The sequence below is a fragment of the Egretta garzetta genome, unplaced genomic scaffold (assembly GCF_000687185.1).
Source record: "Egretta garzetta isolate BGI_Z169 unplaced genomic scaffold, ASM68718v1 scaffold72, whole genome shotgun sequence".
Taxonomy (NCBI): Eukaryota; Metazoa; Chordata; class Aves; order Pelecaniformes; family Ardeidae; genus Egretta; species Egretta garzetta.
The window spans coordinates 991,364-1,010,565 of NW_009259032.1; the positions used below are offsets into that span (position 1 = coordinate 991,364).

Consider the following 19,202-nt stretch of genomic DNA (forward strand, 5'->3'; position numbering starts at 1 on the left):
TCCTTTTCCTGGATTCAGGTCAATTTTTCTTTGATTTGGTTTCCACACAAACTCCTGTCCCATGTCATATATGCTCATGGGCCCTATGTTTGCTTATGGAGCAATTGTGTTTGATTCTAGACTTGACTCTGCAGGAGGGCATCTGAATGATTTGAGTGAAAAAGAGCCTCTCTGAATACCCCCATCTGAGGGGCTTTCAGTCAATAAATTGGCCACTGGTGGTGTTTTTTGCAGTGTAAGCTGGCATGCTGCACAGGGGTGTAGCTGGCTGAGGGGATCCACACTGACCAGTTATTCCAAAAACCCATGTCAGCACCTCAGCTCAAGGCAGTCTTGGGGCAGTTTGACTGCCAGCTGCAGCTGGGACACTGGCTGTGCCCGCTCTTTGTGCCCCAGAGCTAAGGAGCTGAAAAAGGACGTACCCTGAAGCACAGCCTAGGGATATTGAGCTTGCCTTTGAAATATTGTTGCCTACTGGCTGCTTCATTACCCCAACCTTCCTGTTGGAAGCTTTGAGAAAGATGAGGTGTCAACTATTTGAAAGCATAGTTAGCTGAGAATCAATAGAAGGATGATGATGTCAACATGTGTTGGTTTATGAGTACCGTCACGCTGCTGATGCACATGCAACGATGTAGGTGGCTGTAACAACACGTTTGGAGGTTAATTTGTTTTGAATCAGTAAGGTGGTACTGATTCAACAGTGCGAGCGCTGTCACAGAACTTCTAGGGGAAGATTCTGCTGTGCACTGGGCAGATGTAGATGGCTTGTGTGGATTAACAATGCATTTACCTATTTGTAAAATAGATCTTGAAGGTAGCATTCCTAAAATCCTTAGAGCTTGAGGATAAGGTTGGAGAATTTTGAAGAGTTCCAGTATTTCTTTGGTTTGAACAGAACTTTTTATTGCTTGGGATATGCTGTAGATCCAGCATGCAGCTCATTAGGTAATCACACTGAAGATCATGGGTTGACCACACTGCTACTGGTGTTGGTTCCTGTTGTTGGAAAGTATCAATTTACTCCGCAGGGGGATTTTAAAATAAGCTTTGAGTAAGCACACATTCTTCTCGTTATAAGTTACTCGGAGAGGTAGAGATGGACTTCAGTATGACTTCCAAATCTAAGGCTGACTAAACTTTGGCCCATCTTTGAAATGTATAGCTTAACTGTCTCTCTTCCAAGAAGGTGGCTCTGTTAGCTGGAAAAGCAGCGTGTACTACTGACACGCCTAAAGCCAGTAAATAATACAATTGTTGATTCATACTCATTCCCTTTTGCTCCATTTTTACTTCAAGTAGTGTAAGATGTGCTTTGTTCTTCTTGTTTGTCATTTGGCTGTGATTTTTCAGAGACCTAAGAGGAAGATGAAAGGCATTATTTAAAAAAGGGGTGTTCATATTTGATTCAGTACTCTCCTTAGATATTATTTTCCTCTTCAAATTGTTTTAATACTTGCTCTAAACCCACAAACTTTCAGAACCAGTGTTTAGCTTATTTGCAGCTTCCACCTTTGGCTTTTGTTCTTCAGCTTACTAAAATGAATAAGGCACTGTCCCATGAGCAATTGACTTATTTTCTGGGTGTTCTGGGAAGGTATTGGTGTTTATTTCGGGGGGCCTTTGCTTATGTTCTCACAAAACTGCATGTCGTCACCCTGTGCTTGCTTAATTCTGCTCCATTGCCTTGTCATGCACATTTGTGTAATCTCCAGATATGGTCCCTAAGCTGTTTAATTTGATGCATGCTAGCTCTGAATCTTACCTGCTACACCATTTTATCTCTGCACTTCATACTAATGAGCACCTGTAGTGTTTCATGTACCTAATCCTTTGGACATCCTTAAATGCGTGGGTGGAAAAATAAAAAGGTGGTGAGCAGTCACAGCTTCTGTGCTGTGTAGGGGGGAACTTCAGAAATGCTGCATTTTTTTTCTATCTACCGCTAACCTTTTAAGCCCAGAGCTGAATCTTTTGTGCTTATCAAGTTCCGAAGAGTAAGAAGTGACTCATAAAAGAGTAACTTGGAAATTGCTGTCACACAGTAGGAAGAAATGCTGATTTTTCAGCTTATAGACCCTCCAGAAGGCTAAAACTACATTTGCTTATTTAACAGCTAAATCACTGTCTGAAAAGAAACATACATGTACCTTGGTAAGCTTAAAAATAAATATTAACAGTATAGATGCAGGAAAAAGTAATACATTTTTAAAAAAATGCTTAAGTAGTAGCTAAAGCTAATATGCATTTTATTATTTGTAGGGTAGAATGTATAGTTGCCACTAAAAACTGTGATGCGTAGCTGCCCTTAAAAGCTTTTTTCTGTAAAGAGTTAAGTCACTTGAGCTGTGATTATAACATTCTCCTGTTAAATTGGGCCACTGAACTGCAGATTCCGTGCAGAAGAACTAGTTTTGTTTATGTTAAAAGAAGGCTGTTTCAGAAACTGCTAGCTCTCTTTACCTGGAGTTAACTTCATGCACTGATTCAGGAAAGCAAGCGACACGAGGCTGCTCAGCTCTGATCGGAGTGAGAAGTGGGAAGCAGGCAGTACTGCCTGCGAAGCACAAGAAGAACCACCTTCCACTACAAGCGCCTGTAGTCAGAAACTGTAGCTATGGCTACAGCCTGCTGAGCACGGTCAATGTTTCATGTCCTTCACCCAAGTTACAGTCCCCAAGACGACCTGGAGTTGGATGAATGGGCCCTTGTTTGCTGCTCCTAACTTCTTTTGTGTGCAAGCTCACCAGCCATTAACAGCTCTGATGTGTTCTTTCTCTTCTGCCTCTGTGCTACATTTCACTGGGATCTGCTGAGGTTAACAAATCACTGGAGAGAGAATATTTAGTGCCACATGTTCGGCTGGACGAAGCAAGATAAAAAGCTGATAAAGGAATTATGCAGCATATTTTAATTGTGTAAGAAGGAATACAATACATAGATAAGCATAAAGAAAAATTCTCATTATAGTGAACTGCCCTAAAAGGGGAGAGGATGGGGTCTAGGGGATCAGTTAAGTATTTTCTGGCAAGTATGAGAGCAAAGTGTTGAGCCTGAGGGCCTGTGCGAGCAAGTCGTGAAGGGGTGGCACTGTAGCTTCCCTGTGTGCCAGGGCCCCTGTACACCTCCAGCCCGGCCATCTTGAGCAATCTGGCAAAGCAATGCAAATAAGGCAGCTGCTGCAACATAGTTGTGCAAGTCAGCTCATGTTTCACTGGCAGTGTGTGCAGCCCTTTTTCTTGCCACCTTCTTCCTAAAGACCATGCCACCTACACCTGCACAGGCTGTGGACAGGATCCACTGCCCAGTGTTCCTAGTTGGAGGTACCCACTCTGGCCAAAGGAGATGGTTTCCAGCTCCATTCCCTGAAAAAAAAACATTTTGTGGACTTGATGTGCTACAGCTAAAGAGACAAGGAGAGTTTTGAGGGGAAAGGAAACATAAAGGGATCAGAGAAGAGACCAATAAGGAAAAGGGATGGGAACTTCAGCAGAAGGGAGGAAAGGAGAAAGAGTCAAGGAATAGATTAGACGAGAAATACTTCATTCTGATACAAGTTTTTCTAGGAAGTACAGGTCACTAGGTCTTACATCCTGAGGCTTTGTAGCACTGTCAGCACATTACAGGAAGGTAAGTCACATTGTTCTGGATGTATTTTGACGCAGAGTACACAGAATGTCTTCTACCTCGAAGGCCTTACTGGGAGAATTTAGAGGGGGTTTTACATACATTATTTTTGTGTTGACATTTCATGTTACACTACCCATCTTCTAATTGCACCACACCTCACAAATGTGCAACTTGAAATGACAATGCATCCTCCATGATAGTGGTATTGCCTACACTTTCCCAGAGGTTGCTCAGCCTTCTGCTCTGAGGTCTTTAGCCATCACTCCACTCCCAGGTCAGAGATGTATGGGTATATAGGCTGTGCAGGGAGTTGGGGAGCAGATTTTCCTCTAGCTGGGAGAGAAATGAGTCTTTTTCATGTTTTGAAGTTGGCCATCCATATGTGTGGTCTTTTCCAACTGATGTGTCAGGGCTGCAGCACGAGGTCTCTGCTGTCTGGCTGGTGGGAAAAGGGGCTCGAAGCAAGCTGGTAACAAGCCCACATTCAAGCAGCTTCTTGAGGGAGAATACAAGTTACACTGGCCAATTTTGTATAACCAAACAGTATATTTTCTCAGCTCATGACTGTAAGCAGTATGCAGGAGAAATAATTTGTTACTTCCAGCTAGATAAAATCCACGGGGCTAGAGTTATAGCGTCCATGTGTGAGTTCAACCAACACAGGGCTTATCTGAGGCTCCTCTACTTTAGAAGTGCCACAAAGAGTATACAGTTCAGAAGGTCTGTAAGCACAACATGCGGTATCTGCTATACTGCAAGCAGTCATAGCTTATCTGCAGCATTCTCGTAAATCAATACATTTATGAAATTAGTTTCCCTGTGAACTTTGATATGACCTTAGCAGGAGAAATTTCTGTGGCATCTGTACTCCCAAGAAGCAGCAAGAGAGATTAACTGCTATATAAAGCAAAAATATGTTATTACACAGTAATACACTGTATTACACTGGGTGATGTGAGAGCTGGTGGCCTTCTTGGGCACATTGATTATGAAACGAGAGAGGTTTTGATTCTCAGAGGAGCAAGGATGGGAGTCAGCAGAACGGCCACCTTGGCCTTGCAGAGGACAGACTTTGGCCTGTTTAGGGGCCTGGCTGACAGAGTCCCTTGGGAGGCAGTGCTGAGGGCCAGAGGAGTCCAGGAAGGCTGGGCCTTCTTCAGAAAGAAAATCTGAAAGGTGCAGGAGCAGGCCCTCCCTATCTGTGGAAAGAGGCACTGGCGGGGAAGAAGAGCAGCCCAGCTGAACAGAGAGCTCTGGCTGGAACTCAGGGAAAAAACAGAGAGTTTATGACCTTGAGAAGAAGGGTCAGGCAACCCAGAAGGATGATGAGGCTGTTGTGAAGCTCTACAGGGAGAAAATCAGAAGGGCCAACACCCAACTAGAACTTAATCTGGCTACTGCCATAAAAGAAAATAAAAAGCATTTCTATAAATACATCAGCAACAAAAGGAGGCTAAGGAGAATGTCCATCCTTTATTGGATGCAGGGAGAAACCTAGTACAAAGGATGAGGAAAAGGCTGAGGTGCTTAATGCCTTCTTTGCCATGGTCTTTAATAGTCAGACCTGTTGTTCTCAGGGCACCCAGCCCCCTGAGCTGGAAGACAGGGGCAGGGAGCAGAATGAAGCCCCCATCATCCAAGGGGAAATGGTTACTGACCTGCTACGCCACTGAGGCACACACAAGTCTGTGGGGCCGGATGGGATCCACCTGAGGGTACTGAGGGAGCTGGCAGAAGTGCTCACCAAGCCACTTCCCATCCTGTATCAGCAGTCCTGGTTAACCGGGGAGGTCCCAGTTGATTGGAAGTTGGCAAGCATGACATCCATCTACCAGAAGGGCCAGAAGGAGGGTCCGGGGAACTACAGCCCTGTCAGTCTGACCTCGGTGCCAGGGAAGGTCATGCAGCAGCTCATCTTGAGTGCCATCACATGGCACGTACAGGACAATCAGGTGATCAGGCCCCGGTGCCAGGGAAGGTCATGCAGCAGATCATCTTGAGTGCCATCACATGGCACGTACAGGACAATCAGGTGATCAGGCCCAGTCAGCATGGGTTTATGAAAGGCAGGTACTGCTTGGGGAACCTGATCTCATTCTAGGACAAGGTGTCCTGCTCAGTGGATTAGGGAAAGGCTGGGGATGTTGTCTACCTGGACTTTAGTAAAGCCTTTGACACTGTTTCCCACAGCATTCTCCTGGAGAAACTCGCTGCCCATGGCTTGCACTTCTGTACTCTTCACTGGGTAAAAAACTGGCTGGATGGCCGGGCCCGAAGAGTGGTGGTGAATGGAGTTAAACCCATTTGGCGGCAGGTCACAAGCGGTGTTCCCCAGGGCTCAGTATCAGGGCCAGGTCTGTTTAATATCTTTATCAATGATGTGGATGAGGGGATTGAGTGTACCCTGAGCAAGTTTGCAGGTGGCACTAAGCTGGGTGGGAGTGTTGATCTGCCTGAGGGTAGGAAGGCTCTACAGAGGGACCTGGACAGGCTGGATTGATGGGCCAAGACCAACTGTATGAGGTTCAACAAGGCTAACTGCCAGATCCTGCACTTGGATCACAACAACCCTATGCGATGCTACAGGCTTGGGGATGAGTGGATGGAGAGCTGCTTGGCAGAGAGGAATCTAGGGGTACTGGTTGTCAGCTGGCTGAATACGAGTGTGGCCAAGGCAGCCAACAGCATCCTAGCTTATATCAGAAATAGTGTGACCAGCAGGAGCAGGGAAGTGATTGCTCCCTTGTACTCGGCATTGGTGAGGCTGCACCTCAAATGCTGCGTTCAGGTTTGAGCCCCTCGCTACAAGAAGGGCATTGAGACGCTGAAGCGTGTCCAGTGAAGGGCAAGGAAGCTGGTGAAGGGTCTGGAGCACAAGTCTTCTGAGGAGCGGCTGAGGGAACTGGGGTGGTTTAGCCTGGAGAAAAGGAGGCTCGGGGTAGACCTTCTTGACCTCTACAACTACCTGAAAGGAGGTTGTAGCGAGGTGGGTGTTGGTCTCTTCTGCCAAGTAACAAGCAATAGGACAGGGGGAAATGGCCTCAAGTTGCACCAGGGGAGGTTTAGATTGGATATTAGGAAAAATGTCTTCACTGAAAGGGTTGTCAAGCATTGGAATGGGCTGCCCAGGGAAGTGGTTGAGACCCCATCCCTGGAAGTATTTAAAAGGTGTGTAGATGTGATGCTTAGGGCCATGGTTTAGTGATGGAAGTGCTAGGTTAATGGTTGGACTTGATGATCTTAAAGGTCTTTTCCAACCCAAACCATTCTATGATTCTGTGATTTTAGGAAAAGTCTAGGAGGGGATGGTGAGAGGAGCTTAGTTTCAAGAGCGGAGCAGACTGTACAGATAAATACCCCAAGGCCTGTCACTCCCCAGATGGGGGACAGGTCACCATCTGTGGACTCTGCTAGTCTTTTCCCATAGGAAGCCTCAGGTCAGACTTTTCTTTTTGCTCTCTGGGTCTTTGAAACTGTTTAGCAGGGGCTCTTGACCCCTGTTCTTCTAGCCGTGGCCAAACACAGCTCACATCCCCAGCAGGCGGGAGCTGCATCTCTGAGGCCGCTAGAACGCCCCGCTGTCCCTGAAGTACCCACCTGAGGTTACATCCATCTATTGCATTTCACCCTGTTTCCTCTTCCTGTACCCCTTCTTAAATTAATTACAGTCATACAGGTAAACCTGAGAGAGTGCTGTACTTAGTAATTACTAGTCAGGTTATATGCAGTATTTTCTTTCTTTATTGCTTGTTTCTGAAGGAAAGAATCTTGATTTCAGAACCTAACCCCTCGCACCAGGTCAGTGTGCCAGGAGCGGCACGTGGGCGCATGAGCAGCGATGGGGCCTGCGCCTGCAGGTGTTGATGGAACCGAGGGGGTCGGGCAACCACTCACAAATTGAGCAGGGTGTTGCACATGGTAAGAAATGCACATCTTGCAGCACTTCTTGTTGACTTACTGATTTTTGTTTTCGCATCAGCATGATTGGCACATTGTCCTTGGCCACTGTTCCCTGGAAAGCCGTTCCAACAGATTAATGAATAGCCGGACTGTAAAACTAAGGAATCAGGAGCAGGTACAGCCGCAGCCAGCCAGCCTATGTTTCTTAAGGAGCTTGCACGATAGCATGTTTTAATATATCAGCTGGGCTCGTACGAGTGTCACTGCTGTGAATTCAAGAGCCACACTCCCCTTTTCTCTTTGCACCCACAGTGCCGCTGAGCGCAGTGGGTTTGGAGGGCAGCCTCCCAGGGAGGTGGAAAGCGGGGACAGCTTCCAGCCAGGGCTGTTGCTTCCTTCCCGCGATGTCGAGGGCAACCATAGATGGGGTGCGAAAAGGGTGGGGAAGAGCATGACAAAGGAATCTGGAAGACAGAAGGACAGTAAAGAGTGAGGTTTCAGCAGATGGGTGGTTTATTTTCGTTCAAGCGGTTTGGCTGATGAAGGGGTGGGACTCTGAGCTGGGAGGCTTGGCTAAAAGTTCAGAGCAGTGCACTTGCAGGAGCACTTCGCAAGGTCGGCTTCCAGTGCATTGGACAGGACTGGTGGATCAGCAACCCGAATGCTTTGCAGCTGACTGAATTCTTGGCGCAAGAAACCAGTGGTGGCAAGATTTGAAACGGGCACACCAGCCAACATGAGCACGGCAGGCAAAGTAAGCAAAAGCTTGTATTAGAAAAGTCTCTTTGCTGCAGCTGAGTAATGCATTTTTAAATGCAGTTTCTTTGCAGGGCCACCGCAAGTCCTGGTGCTATAGCACAGATGAGAGTTTAGGAGGAAGCTGGTACAGGAGAGCAGGCCACTGTGCTCTCCTAGGAAATTGTTGTTACACTCTTCAAGGCAATCATTTATTTCTTTTTTAAACACTGAGGCAACATAAGGTAACAGCACCAGAATAAGAATAACCTCACCCCAAAGTTAGCAAACTGTTTTTAATCTCTGATTGGACAATTTAAAATACAATACAATGTAGTAGGTGTTCAGATCAATGGATTTCTCAGCTCTATCAGTTTCCATTCTGAGATCCCATAGCGGTTTAAATCAATTTTAGCTTCTATATAATTCATATAATTCTGTTTTCTAAAAAAAAAAGACATAGTATTGTGTTAAATTTCAGGGTGTAATTGTGCTGATGTTAGGACAGTCATTAAATTTGAATATGCGTGTAACATCTGTAGCTTAAGTTAATGAAGACCAAAAGTAAGTATCACATGCAATGCAGTACTGAGCTGGGACTGAAATGAGCACTTACATCTTTGCTAGAAAGTAAGAACCAAGAGAGATGTAGGTTAATCCCCCTGCTGAAGACAGTGTGTGTCGCTTCTTGCGCTACCTGAGAGAGGCTAACACACACCCAGAGACATGCAAGAGAGGTCGATGGACAGAAACCCCAAGATGGAAGACGATTGAAGGCATGTACCTGGCTGGAATGTCCCTTAAGAAAGTACCAGGATTGTCTGCTCTTACTGCCAGCTGCCTTCACTATTTTAAACCCAAACAAAACAAGAGGGGAAAAAAACCCAATGTGCTCTCTAACCCTGAGATATCGCAAGTGCAAAAAAATTAGTTGTAGCCCACTTGTAGGTAAATTCACCAAGTTCAGTCCTCCCACCCAGCCTTGGACTGAGCATGGTAAATGAAGTGGCGTGATGTAACTGAACTGCCTTGTTTTCATTATGTTTATCTTGGAGTAATGTGTGAGTTACCATGCAGTTTATGTGACCAAGCAGCGTAATCCTTATGCTCTGTAAAAGGGTACGTTTTGACACCTTCCCTCCCCCTGCTGCAGTAACTTGTAAGGCTGGTAGAACACACAAGCGGAAAAAAAAAACCCAACTTGACTCCAGCTAGTGCTTGCCTCAATAGATGAAATGGGTGATAGTGTGCTGGTGGTGCGTCCGTGGGATCCTGTTATAGTCGGTAAAAGTTCACAGGGACGCAGCCACCAGAACAATACCTAGTTAACCAATGCCTAAGTGTAGGAGAGACTTATCTGTTCTCAGCAATCGACAGTTCTCGGCTACCTTTGTTCCCAGAAACATTACAACGTGCTTCTTCAAGATTACCTCTGCATACTGCTACATCATTTTACATAGGTGTCCTCTCGGCCATCACCTCAGGGCTGACCTTAGGCTGTAATAAAATGTTTATAAACCTGTATTAAGCTCTGCATTCCATTTTTAGCAATTTCGTCAGTTCCCAAGACGGGCAGTTCTAGGTGATACAGACTTTATCACAACCTGATATATGGCCTCATTTAATGTGCCATCTCCAAGAAGACCCAAATATACACCAGTAATCCAACACGGCAAAAATAATCCTCCAAGGACGTTAGAAACGGAGAAGGAGCAATGAGGATGGATGAGGTACCCAGTTACCCTAGGAGACTGTTACACGTGCTGCTGAAAACTTCCTATGACAGAAATATGAACACAGAGGTGATCTTGGTGGGGGGAAAAAATGGGCTTACACTGTGCTTTGGTGTTGGCTTTTTTGTTCCGTTTTAGGTTTGGTTTTGGTTTTTTTTCCTATAGTTTTCCCTCTCCCTCACCAAATATGAGCAGGAGTTTCACATGCGGAACCGTAAGAATTTGTCTTGGAAATGCAAGTGCCATTCCCTTTTTCTTTGCTCTGTTTGCAGGTTATTAAATGCAAAGCAGCAGTAATGTGGGAAGCCAATAAACCATTTTCTATTGAGGAGGTGGAAGTTGCCCCACCAAAGGCACATGAAGTTCGCATAAAGGTACTAAAAATAAAATTTAAACAACTATTATGACTCGCATTCTGTCTTGCTGTTTATCAGAATTATTTCTATAGGTTTTTAGGATCCAGTCGGAAAACATTCACTACGTTAGTACTTACTATTCAGTGAGCTCCTATGGAACATGCTTCAAGTCCTAAATTTGATCATGAGGTCCTTTAAAAAAAAAAAAAAAAAAAAAAGCAGGGTTGGGTTTTTTCTTTACTAAGACACCTGTGCTTCTAATAGGCTGAAAAATTACAGTAACAGGGCAAAAATCTGAATCTCCTATAGCGTGGAGCAAGAAATTCTCTTTTGCTTTATTTGAATCTGTGCTGGGAAATAGCTCAGTAGGGCTGGGAGCTTCCTTTTGTAACTGGGCATTGAGCATCTATTACATTTCAGGAACTTTCTCAGTGGAATTCAGCAGCTGTTTCCATTTTAGAGCAGTTGCAAGTGTTACACAAGTGAGGAGAACCCTCTCCTGGGGTTGACAACTCCATCTGTTGGAATAGAAGTTGTAAAGACGTACCTGAATGTTTCAAAAGAAACACTGCTGTGCTACCTGCAAGAAAAGGCAAAATGTGATATAAAATACTATGTGTAGCCTAAATTTTTGTGTGTATATATAACATATACATATATTTAAATATATAAATAATATGTAAGAATTATACTGTAATTACATAGAATGTCACTGTATGATACATGTTTTATATAACATGCCTATTATCTGGTATGTTGTAATATAATCTAAATATAAGTAATATAAAATGCATAATATTTCTGTGTTTATAAATAATATGATAGTTGACTTATATTTGCATACTTTTGTAATATTTCTATAATATCCCAGCCTTCTTCTTATGTATTTACACATAAATATTAGGAATAATTTATTTTATTCTGTTCTTCATACATAACTGCATAGCTAGAACATTGGTCCTGCCAGATACTCAGTGAGACTCCCTAGAGAGCTCAGCAGTGCATAGCCAGCGTTCACAAAGGAGCCTGGCTTTGTAGGTTAAAGACTAACACAAACCATGAAAATCACGAAGTGCACAACCAAAAGCGTTTTACCTGTAGATTTATTGTGTGCATATGTGATTTTGGAGGGAAGCAAGCGACTCCTCTAAATCGATGACATCATTTCAGTTCCGCATATGACATGACATACTTAAACACTGAAATATTCTTGTCTTTCCTCTAAATCAGGTTGTGGCCACAGGGATCTGTCGCTCTGATGACCACGTGACAACTGGTGGACTGGTTATGCCTTTTCCGATAATTCTTGGGCATGAAGCAGCTGGCATTGTGGAGAGTGTTGGGCAGGGAGTAACTTCGATCAAACCAGGTACGGAACAGCGCTGAACACAAACCCTGTGCTGAGTTTCCAGACCCCTGCTTGGGTCAAAGATGGTTACATGCGTGAGTACTCGTACTGCAGAGGAAAATGTTCCAGCTTGGGGTTTTTTCAAGGATACCTTAAAGGACACTACGGGCTGTTTACATCTTTCTGTGTTCCCAATCCTAATTCATTTTCAGGTTTTCTGTTCCATTTCTTTTGGTTTTGGCAAAAACATCTGCAGCTTGCATTCCACCTACCTACCGCTTTTCCTGTCGTGGGATTAAGAACATAGATTCATTCCTGTTGGTCGTAGGAGATCAGGTATTAGCTGCAGGTTCTTTAAGCACAGTTTACACAGCCAATCTCTCTCAAGAAAAAGCAAAGCAATAAGGCACTAGACAACACGTGAAAGCACCTTCTTTTAATTCTCCTAACAGCTAAATAATCCATTGGCTTCAGTAGACCAGAATTTAGGTCTGTGTGTTCAATGACTTTACTGCTTGTGTGCAGCACCAGGGCAGGTGAGTCAGGGCTGCTCACTGAGGGCTGGGTCGCTCTCAGGACGCTTACCGGGACCGGCTGCTCCTCTCACTGCACTCCCTGAGCCACGGTGGGTAGACAGAGAAGCCAGTGAAAGATGCTGATTTCGTCCAGCTGCTGCAAGATGAGGCAGGGTTTCTATATACGCTTGTACAGGAGTGAACAAATTCTAAGGAAGGCTAAATTATTAACACAAAATATGCAGTTAACAAAATCTGCATAGGAATGCTCAATTTTATCCAGGCAGTTTGATACAATACCTAAGTAGTTCATTTTTAACACCTCCGTACTTCCAGTGTCTTTGTTTGTACTGGCAACAAGTATGCAGTCTGCCCAAAGCAGGCTGGTACCTATGACAAGAAAAAGTGTTATTAGAGATTTCTGCTTTATCTCCAAACAAATGTGTATATTGCAGATTTCAGTGATAGCTCTAACTGCTTTTTTTCCCTTACGTCTGGGCTCATAAATCACTCTGTTGTCGGATTCTAGCTGCCACATGTTTCCAGGTAAGCTGAAACAGCAGGCCTGAGTGTGCACACCTGCACAAAATCATGTTTCTCAGATGATGCTTAATTTATACCTTCAAGTTCTAAAAACGGCTGCAAGATGTGCAAACTTCCCTTAGCGGAATGATTACTAAGCCCATGTCATGTCACAGTTCTAAGTTAAGTGAGGGTCAGGGTAGTGGGGGCATTCCATGTTCTGTAGGCATTTTCCCTTTTTTTTAGTGGAAAACAAAGTTTTCCCCTGACTTTCAACATGTTGAGGATTAGCCACATTTTAGAACTGCCAAATCACAAATTGATCTGTATTAGGGATTAATTCTTTAGAGATTATTAGGGATTTACCATACATCATTGCCACGGAAAATGTGTAGCAGTAAAAAATTGCACTGGGAAGCTACGTGCTACTTTGTTAATCATCTTAATTGTGCTAGCGAATTAGAGGTGTTGGCTTGGCTTGTGTGTGTCACTGCTTCTCTGACAAGTGTTTTACCTACCTGTTCTCCAATGCAACAGCAATACGACTGCAAATAGGAACACGACTCAAGAGGGCTGGCAAATTAATGTTTAATTTCCCATTCTTCCTATGCAGAGTTTACAGCCCTGTTATCTTGGCACTCCAGTCTGCTGTCCTAGTGGATGTCAGTTTTTATCTCTGTTTCTTTTCCTGTGTATTACAATTTTCTTTTGAAGTAGAAGACGCAATAAACTGCTGAATGAGTACTTTGGGCATGTCAGTAGCTAACACGGGTTTACGACACAGCTCAGATGTCTATGAAAGAAAAAAACCTCAGGTTCTATGAAAGACGCCAGGAATTTTTCATATTGAAATTAGTTATCATAACTTTGCCCTAACGATGTCCTTTGTAACAGAGAGAGATGGTTTACCTTCCAAGGGCAGCAGAAGGAAATAAAACCAGCACTGCACTCCTAGCGCACATTTGCCTAGGGATTAAATAGACTTGCTTCATGTTTTTACTGCATGCTTCTCGTTTGCCTTTTTTAATCCACTGACATGACTGTTTTATTTCTAGGAGACAAGGTTATTCCACTCTTTGTCCCACAGTGTGGGGAGTGCAGCAGTTGCTTAAGCACCAAGGGTAATCTGTGCAGGAAAAACGAGTGAGTTTTCCAGGGTTACCTACAACCCTTATTTGATTTTTATTTATACAAAACTGATCACATTCAAGGGGTTTCACTCGCCGTTATTTCTGGTCATCTTTCAAACAGCATTGGTTCAGGTGCTGGATTAATGCCTGATGGCACCACGAGATTCACCTGTAAAGGAAAAGCAATTCACCATTTTATTGGTACGAGTACCTTCACTGAATACACAGTAGTGCATGAATCCTCTGTAGCCAAAATCGATTCTGCTGCTCCTCTGGAAAAAGTTTGTCTCATTGGCTGTGGATTTTCAACCGGTTACGGGGCTGCTGTGCAGACTGCCAAGGTAAAGTATCGTGGTGGGGGCTTCTGGCATCTCATGGGGTCTGTTCAGGATCGCGTGGCCTGCGAGTGGGTCATGAGCCTGGCTGCCAGGAGGTATAGAGTCTGTTGAGTTCAGGGTGGAAAGTTCTTTGCCTACTTCAGCTCCTCTGTCACTAAGGTACTCTGAAGTCTTCAGTTCAAAATCCAGTAAAAATCCTTACTACCATCTGTTTTCTCTCCTAGCTTTATCACCCCTAGAAAAATGTTACCACAGAGCTGATTTGGTTTATGGTAACCTAGGTCTAGGAATACACGGAAGCCTGTATACGCAGACACTCATAACTTGTAGCAATACATGGATGTGACTTTTACAGCTGGAACTGTCTCCAGTGGAGTGACACTACAGATCCTAACACCATCATAAGAAACCAAACAAACCGGGTCTCTAAACCTGAAGCTCAGATGCGTAATGAAAACCTGGTCTCAGAAATGTATTTTAGGGACAATTTATCTTAGTCACATGTAGGACTATAACAGTATAGCCGGCTGCTGCACTAGTAGGTATGCATGTGCGAATTCCTTCTCAGCAGATAATCTCTCAGTAAGTTACAAGAAGTGGCTTAAGTGAAAACATGTTGGTAATAAGAAAATGCACTGTACCTTACCTAGACTGTAACGGTATGCCATGTTTATATGGTTATTATAGGTGGAACCAGGCTCCACCTGTGCCATCTTCGGCCTCGGAGGAGTCGGCCTCTCTGTCGTCATGGGCTGCAAGGCGGCTGGAGCTGCCCGCATCATTGCCGTTGATATCAATAGCAACAAGTTTGCCAAGGCCAGGGAGCTGGGAGCCACCGACTGCGTGAACCCTAAAGATTTCAAGAAGCCTATTCATGAAGTGTTGATCGAAATGACTGGCTGTGGTGTGGACTACTCCTTTGAAGTCATTGGCCATACCGAAACCATGGTACGCAACCAAAGGGTGTGGTCAAATGAGGCAATAGCTTGTTAGCTCTCTCGTCGCTAACCCACTAAGCACTGAGGGAGAGGAGCTGAGAGCCACTGGCAAAGAGTCAAGCTAACTTCAAGTCCAGCTACCTGCCACTGAGATGCAGGGACAGGTGCGCGCTCAAAAACTTAGGAAAGGGAACCTCAGCGTAGTCCCCTGGCCTAACCAGGGTGGCTACATTTCACGTAGCCCACCGCCTACTTTCCAACAGCGGCCTACCACTAACGTCTAAGGCAAAATGGGGAAGGAGGACCAAGCTAGGACATACCTAACCCATGACAGCAGATACAATGGTGTGAGCAGATACAATGGAGATCATTGGATGTGGTTTCAGTTACAAAAAATGAATTGCAAGCTGAGCCCTGAGAGGAGGAGCAGGCACTCAAACTTCTGTGCCCCTGTGGCAAATCTCGCGTGACTCTGGGGTGTCCCTCTGTTTCGTATGCAGGCTGCAGCCTTGGCCTGTTGCCAATACAACTACGGCGTCAGTGTGATTGTGGGTGTGCCCCCTGCAACACAAAAGATCACTTTTGACCCCATGCTCCTCTTCACTGGTCGCACCTGGAAAGGGTCCGTCTTTGGAGGTAAGGGCTTGGAAAGATGGGATTTAACTGGCTTGGGAATCTTGTAAGTCATCTGGAATGAAAGGGGGTATTATCTAAATTCATTGCTTAGGTTGTCCTGTTGGAAGTAGTATTGACAGCTGTTTTGCTGACAAAGGGAATTAATTATGGGAACTGTTAGTTAAGGTGAGAGAAGAAGAGAGAAAAACAGAGCAAAGGAGGAAGAGAGAAGAAGAGGCAGAGAAAGGAGGAGATAAAAAGACAAAAAACAGAGAAAAGGGGAGGAAAGACGAGAAAGAAAATAGGAGGGAAAATGAGGGGAAAAGGGAGAGAGAAAAAGAAAGGTAGAAGAAGAGAGAAAGAAAAGGAGGGGGGAAGGAGGAAGGAGAAGAGATTAAAAATAGAGAAGAGAAAAAGAGTTAAGGAGAAAGAAAAGGAGAAAGATAAGGGAAAAGGACAAAGGGAGAAAATGAAGAAAAGATACAGGGGAGGAGGGGAGAGAGGGAGGGGGAGAAGAAGAGCAAGAGCAAAAAGGAGAATGAGAGGGATAGAAAGAGAGGGAAAGAAAAAGAGTGAGAGATGGAGAGTCAGAGCCCTAAAGGACATCGGGGGTCAGACCCATCTGATTTCTACCTAGGTCACACACTCCCTCACAGTTCTTTCTCTTTTCTGAGCTCTCCCAGCAAGGTCCTGTGCTCAGCAAGCCCTAGCTCGCCCAGCACAAAGCTGAAGGCCACAGAAAACTTGTTTCCAACAACAGGTTTTTTCACTGACAACCAGTTCCTCTGATGTATTCGACAGCCACCTGAATAAAGTGGCAAATTAAGTTCCCCTGGAAGGGCACCCTACGCTTTGAGACATCTTTATCTAGTACTGCTTGTAATTAAAGAGACGCATCCACCCCCCCATCCCTCAGTTTTGACCAGGCAATCAAGTTTCTAGTTCCCAACATGGATGTCAGCACTCTGGCTTTTGTATGATGTGTGATTTAGTGGACAATTTATCAACAGACAAGTTGAAACAGTGTTTAATGTGGGGGAAAGTTTGGATTCTGTGAAGATTCAAATGTCTACTGGCCTTCGAGCAGTAAAGCACTTACCTGGGTTCGTCATACGCAGAATAGCCGCACTTCATCCTGTGTTTCCTGCTGGCACTCTCTGTTAGAAAGGTGAAGACACGCTGCAACATTTCATCACGCTGTTCTGCTATAGAAAGTTTATCTAAAAATTTAAGCTGCCATGAGTTTTATCTGTTTTTCACAAGCGTTTAATGTTTCATTATCCATTGTCTGTGGGTTTTTTCAGGCTGGAAGAGTAAAGATTCAGTCCCCAAATTGGTTGCTGACTACATGAAGAAAAAATTTGTTCTGGATCCATTAATTACTCACACACTTCCTTTCACTAAAATCAATGAAGGATTTGATCTGCTAAGGACAGGGAAGAGGTAAACGTTGTTTAATTGTAAAGGTTCTATACACATAGCCGAAAGGAGCTGTACAATAACACAGAGTATGACTTCACAGCAGAGAATGGGGAAGGCAACCCCCCGTGCCCCCTCGCCTCCCCCAGCGCCTGCCCATGGGTTGCAGCTGTAGTAAAGCTTTAGCTATTGAAATGCCGTGGGCCCTGTCGCTCCTCGCAGAGGAACCTTCAGATTCCAGCTGGAGCAAAGCAGGAGAAAAGACAGCAGAAATGGGGAAGTCCCTGCCCGCTGCCCATCGGGAAAGAGCACACAACAAAGGGAGCCTGGGAGGGCCAAGCTGTAGAGTGCCAGGGGTCAGCTACATCGCGTTCCAAGAAGCTTTTTAAGATGAGGAGCAGGAGCACAGAAAGAGCCCAACTCACCGTTCCTCTTGTGAGTTAGGGGACAGTCCCAGTGCTATTAGTCCTGAAGTCACCGCGTAGTCTATCTTGAACTTCAGAGCTTTTCAAAAAGGAAAGTACTTGGGGTATATGTACATTGCTCTCATGCATTTCTCAAATATTGTGAGAGTTCAGCTCAGACTCTGTTTTCATAGGGTGTTGAAATCGGAAATATTGTTTGCCAGAGACATCTGTCAAGATTTACCATGGGAATAATTGAAAATTCGCCTTGGCAGAAGTGGGAGATAGATTTGTGTATCTCAGCATGTGTGGGGACTACCCTTTTTGAAAGTTCTAGCTGTCTGGAGAATCACATTAATGTTTTATTTTCATTGTCGATTGCTAGCTGTTATTTTGGGTGTTATTTGATCTAAATACAAAAAGCAAGTAACAGAAGAATTTAGCCCCGAGGTTTGTTCTCAGGTTCTGGCTGTGCAGCACGCACTTCACTTTTTGGCTGTCCTTATTTTAGATGTGCTATAAATGTTAGTTTTAGATTTTTGTTTAACAAACAGGGGAAAGTGGTGAGGACAGAGATGCCATCGGCTTTGCTAAAACACTGACAGTCAGCCTGAAGACAGGCATGTTGCAGCCGACCATTTTTACTACGTGAAACGCTTTGTGTTTCAGCCCCGAATAGCTGTAGCAATCAGAGGTTACCCTTAGAGCCGTGTGTAACTGCAAAGGCATGCCTAAGCCCCCTCCAAGGGCTTCCCAGGCTGTATTTGGTGATTTTTGGAGCCCTGGGCTTCACAAGTGAAGGCTTTGCGGTCTTGCACAAATTTTGTTCTCTGCATCTGCAGCAAGGTTTGCGCATCTGCTCTGTCATTCTGCTGCAAGCTGGGGCTGGGGGGGCAGGGAGGGAGTACCCTGGCTGACAGTGGTAGCCCAGGTTTTCAGAGAAAACAGCAGCGTTTTGCTGATGTTAGCCCAGGGGCTTTCCTGCAGTCACTAACCTGCCATTTTATATTGCAGTATTCGCAGCGTCCTGGTCTTTTAGGATTCCCAACTGTTAAGCAGCGGATGGCTCAGCACCAGTACAAACTTCATTATCCTCCAGTACAACTGGTACGACATACAAAGTGAGACCCTTCTGAAAGGTCTACTACCACCCCCTCCCTGAATAACAGGATCAAGCTCAAACCCTAGACTTCAAGCACAGTGTTCATAAATGAAATAATCTTCTTCCTTCTGATTCTTGCTTTAAAATCTCCGTATTGTGCTTTCTTTTAATAGCCATTTATGAATTCCAGGTGTTAGGAAAGGTTTGGACTTCTTAAAATGGCATCTAATATGCAATCTTTTAATAAAAGAAAAATGAAGGAAACTGTTTCGTTGGGCCTTCATAACACGGCAAGCTTAACTGATCTGTGCATACAGCTCAGCACAGTAAAACTCTAGGTCAGAACTTTGTATCCATCCTGAATGGTTTTAGCATTCCAGTACCTGATAGGCAAGGAAATTACTGCAGAGGTTAAAATTTACCATGACCATGTGTTTGAATTAATCATTTCAGTAAATGATACTTAAGTAAATCATAGACTTAGGTACTGGAGCATGTCTCGACATGGGATATTTTA

General features: G+C 44.5%; 1 protein-coding gene across 4 annotated transcripts in view; it reads left to right on the forward strand.

Moving 5' to 3' along the window:
* LOC104122614 (alcohol dehydrogenase 1) overlaps positions 1-18,804 on the forward strand; it is a 39,299-nt gene extending 20,495 nt beyond the window's left edge. Inside the window, exons 1-10 of one of the 4 annotated variants that reach the window (XM_035890337.1) lie at positions 7,478-7,548; positions 8,121-8,284; positions 10,271-10,372; positions 11,585-11,723; positions 13,795-13,882; positions 13,991-14,210; positions 14,895-15,155; positions 15,646-15,781; positions 17,065-17,203; positions 18,598-18,804. In XM_035890337.1, coding sequence (XP_035746230.1) covers positions 8,267-8,284; positions 10,271-10,372; positions 11,585-11,723; positions 13,795-13,882; positions 13,991-14,210; positions 14,895-15,155; positions 15,646-15,781; positions 17,065-17,203; positions 18,598-18,622 — 1,128 coding nt within the window. In that variant the 5' untranslated portion in view covers positions 7,478-7,548; positions 8,121-8,266 and the 3' untranslated portion in view covers positions 18,623-18,804. Of the gene's footprint in view, positions 1-7,477; positions 7,549-8,026; positions 8,285-10,270; positions 10,373-11,584; positions 11,724-13,794; positions 13,883-13,990; positions 14,211-14,894; positions 15,156-15,645; positions 15,782-17,064; positions 17,204-18,597 lie in introns of those variants that run through there. The other 3 variants (XM_035890339.1, XM_009634769.2, XM_035890336.1) reach the window with 3 other exon arrangements.
* The last annotated feature ends 398 nt before the right edge of the window (positions 18,805-19,202 follow it).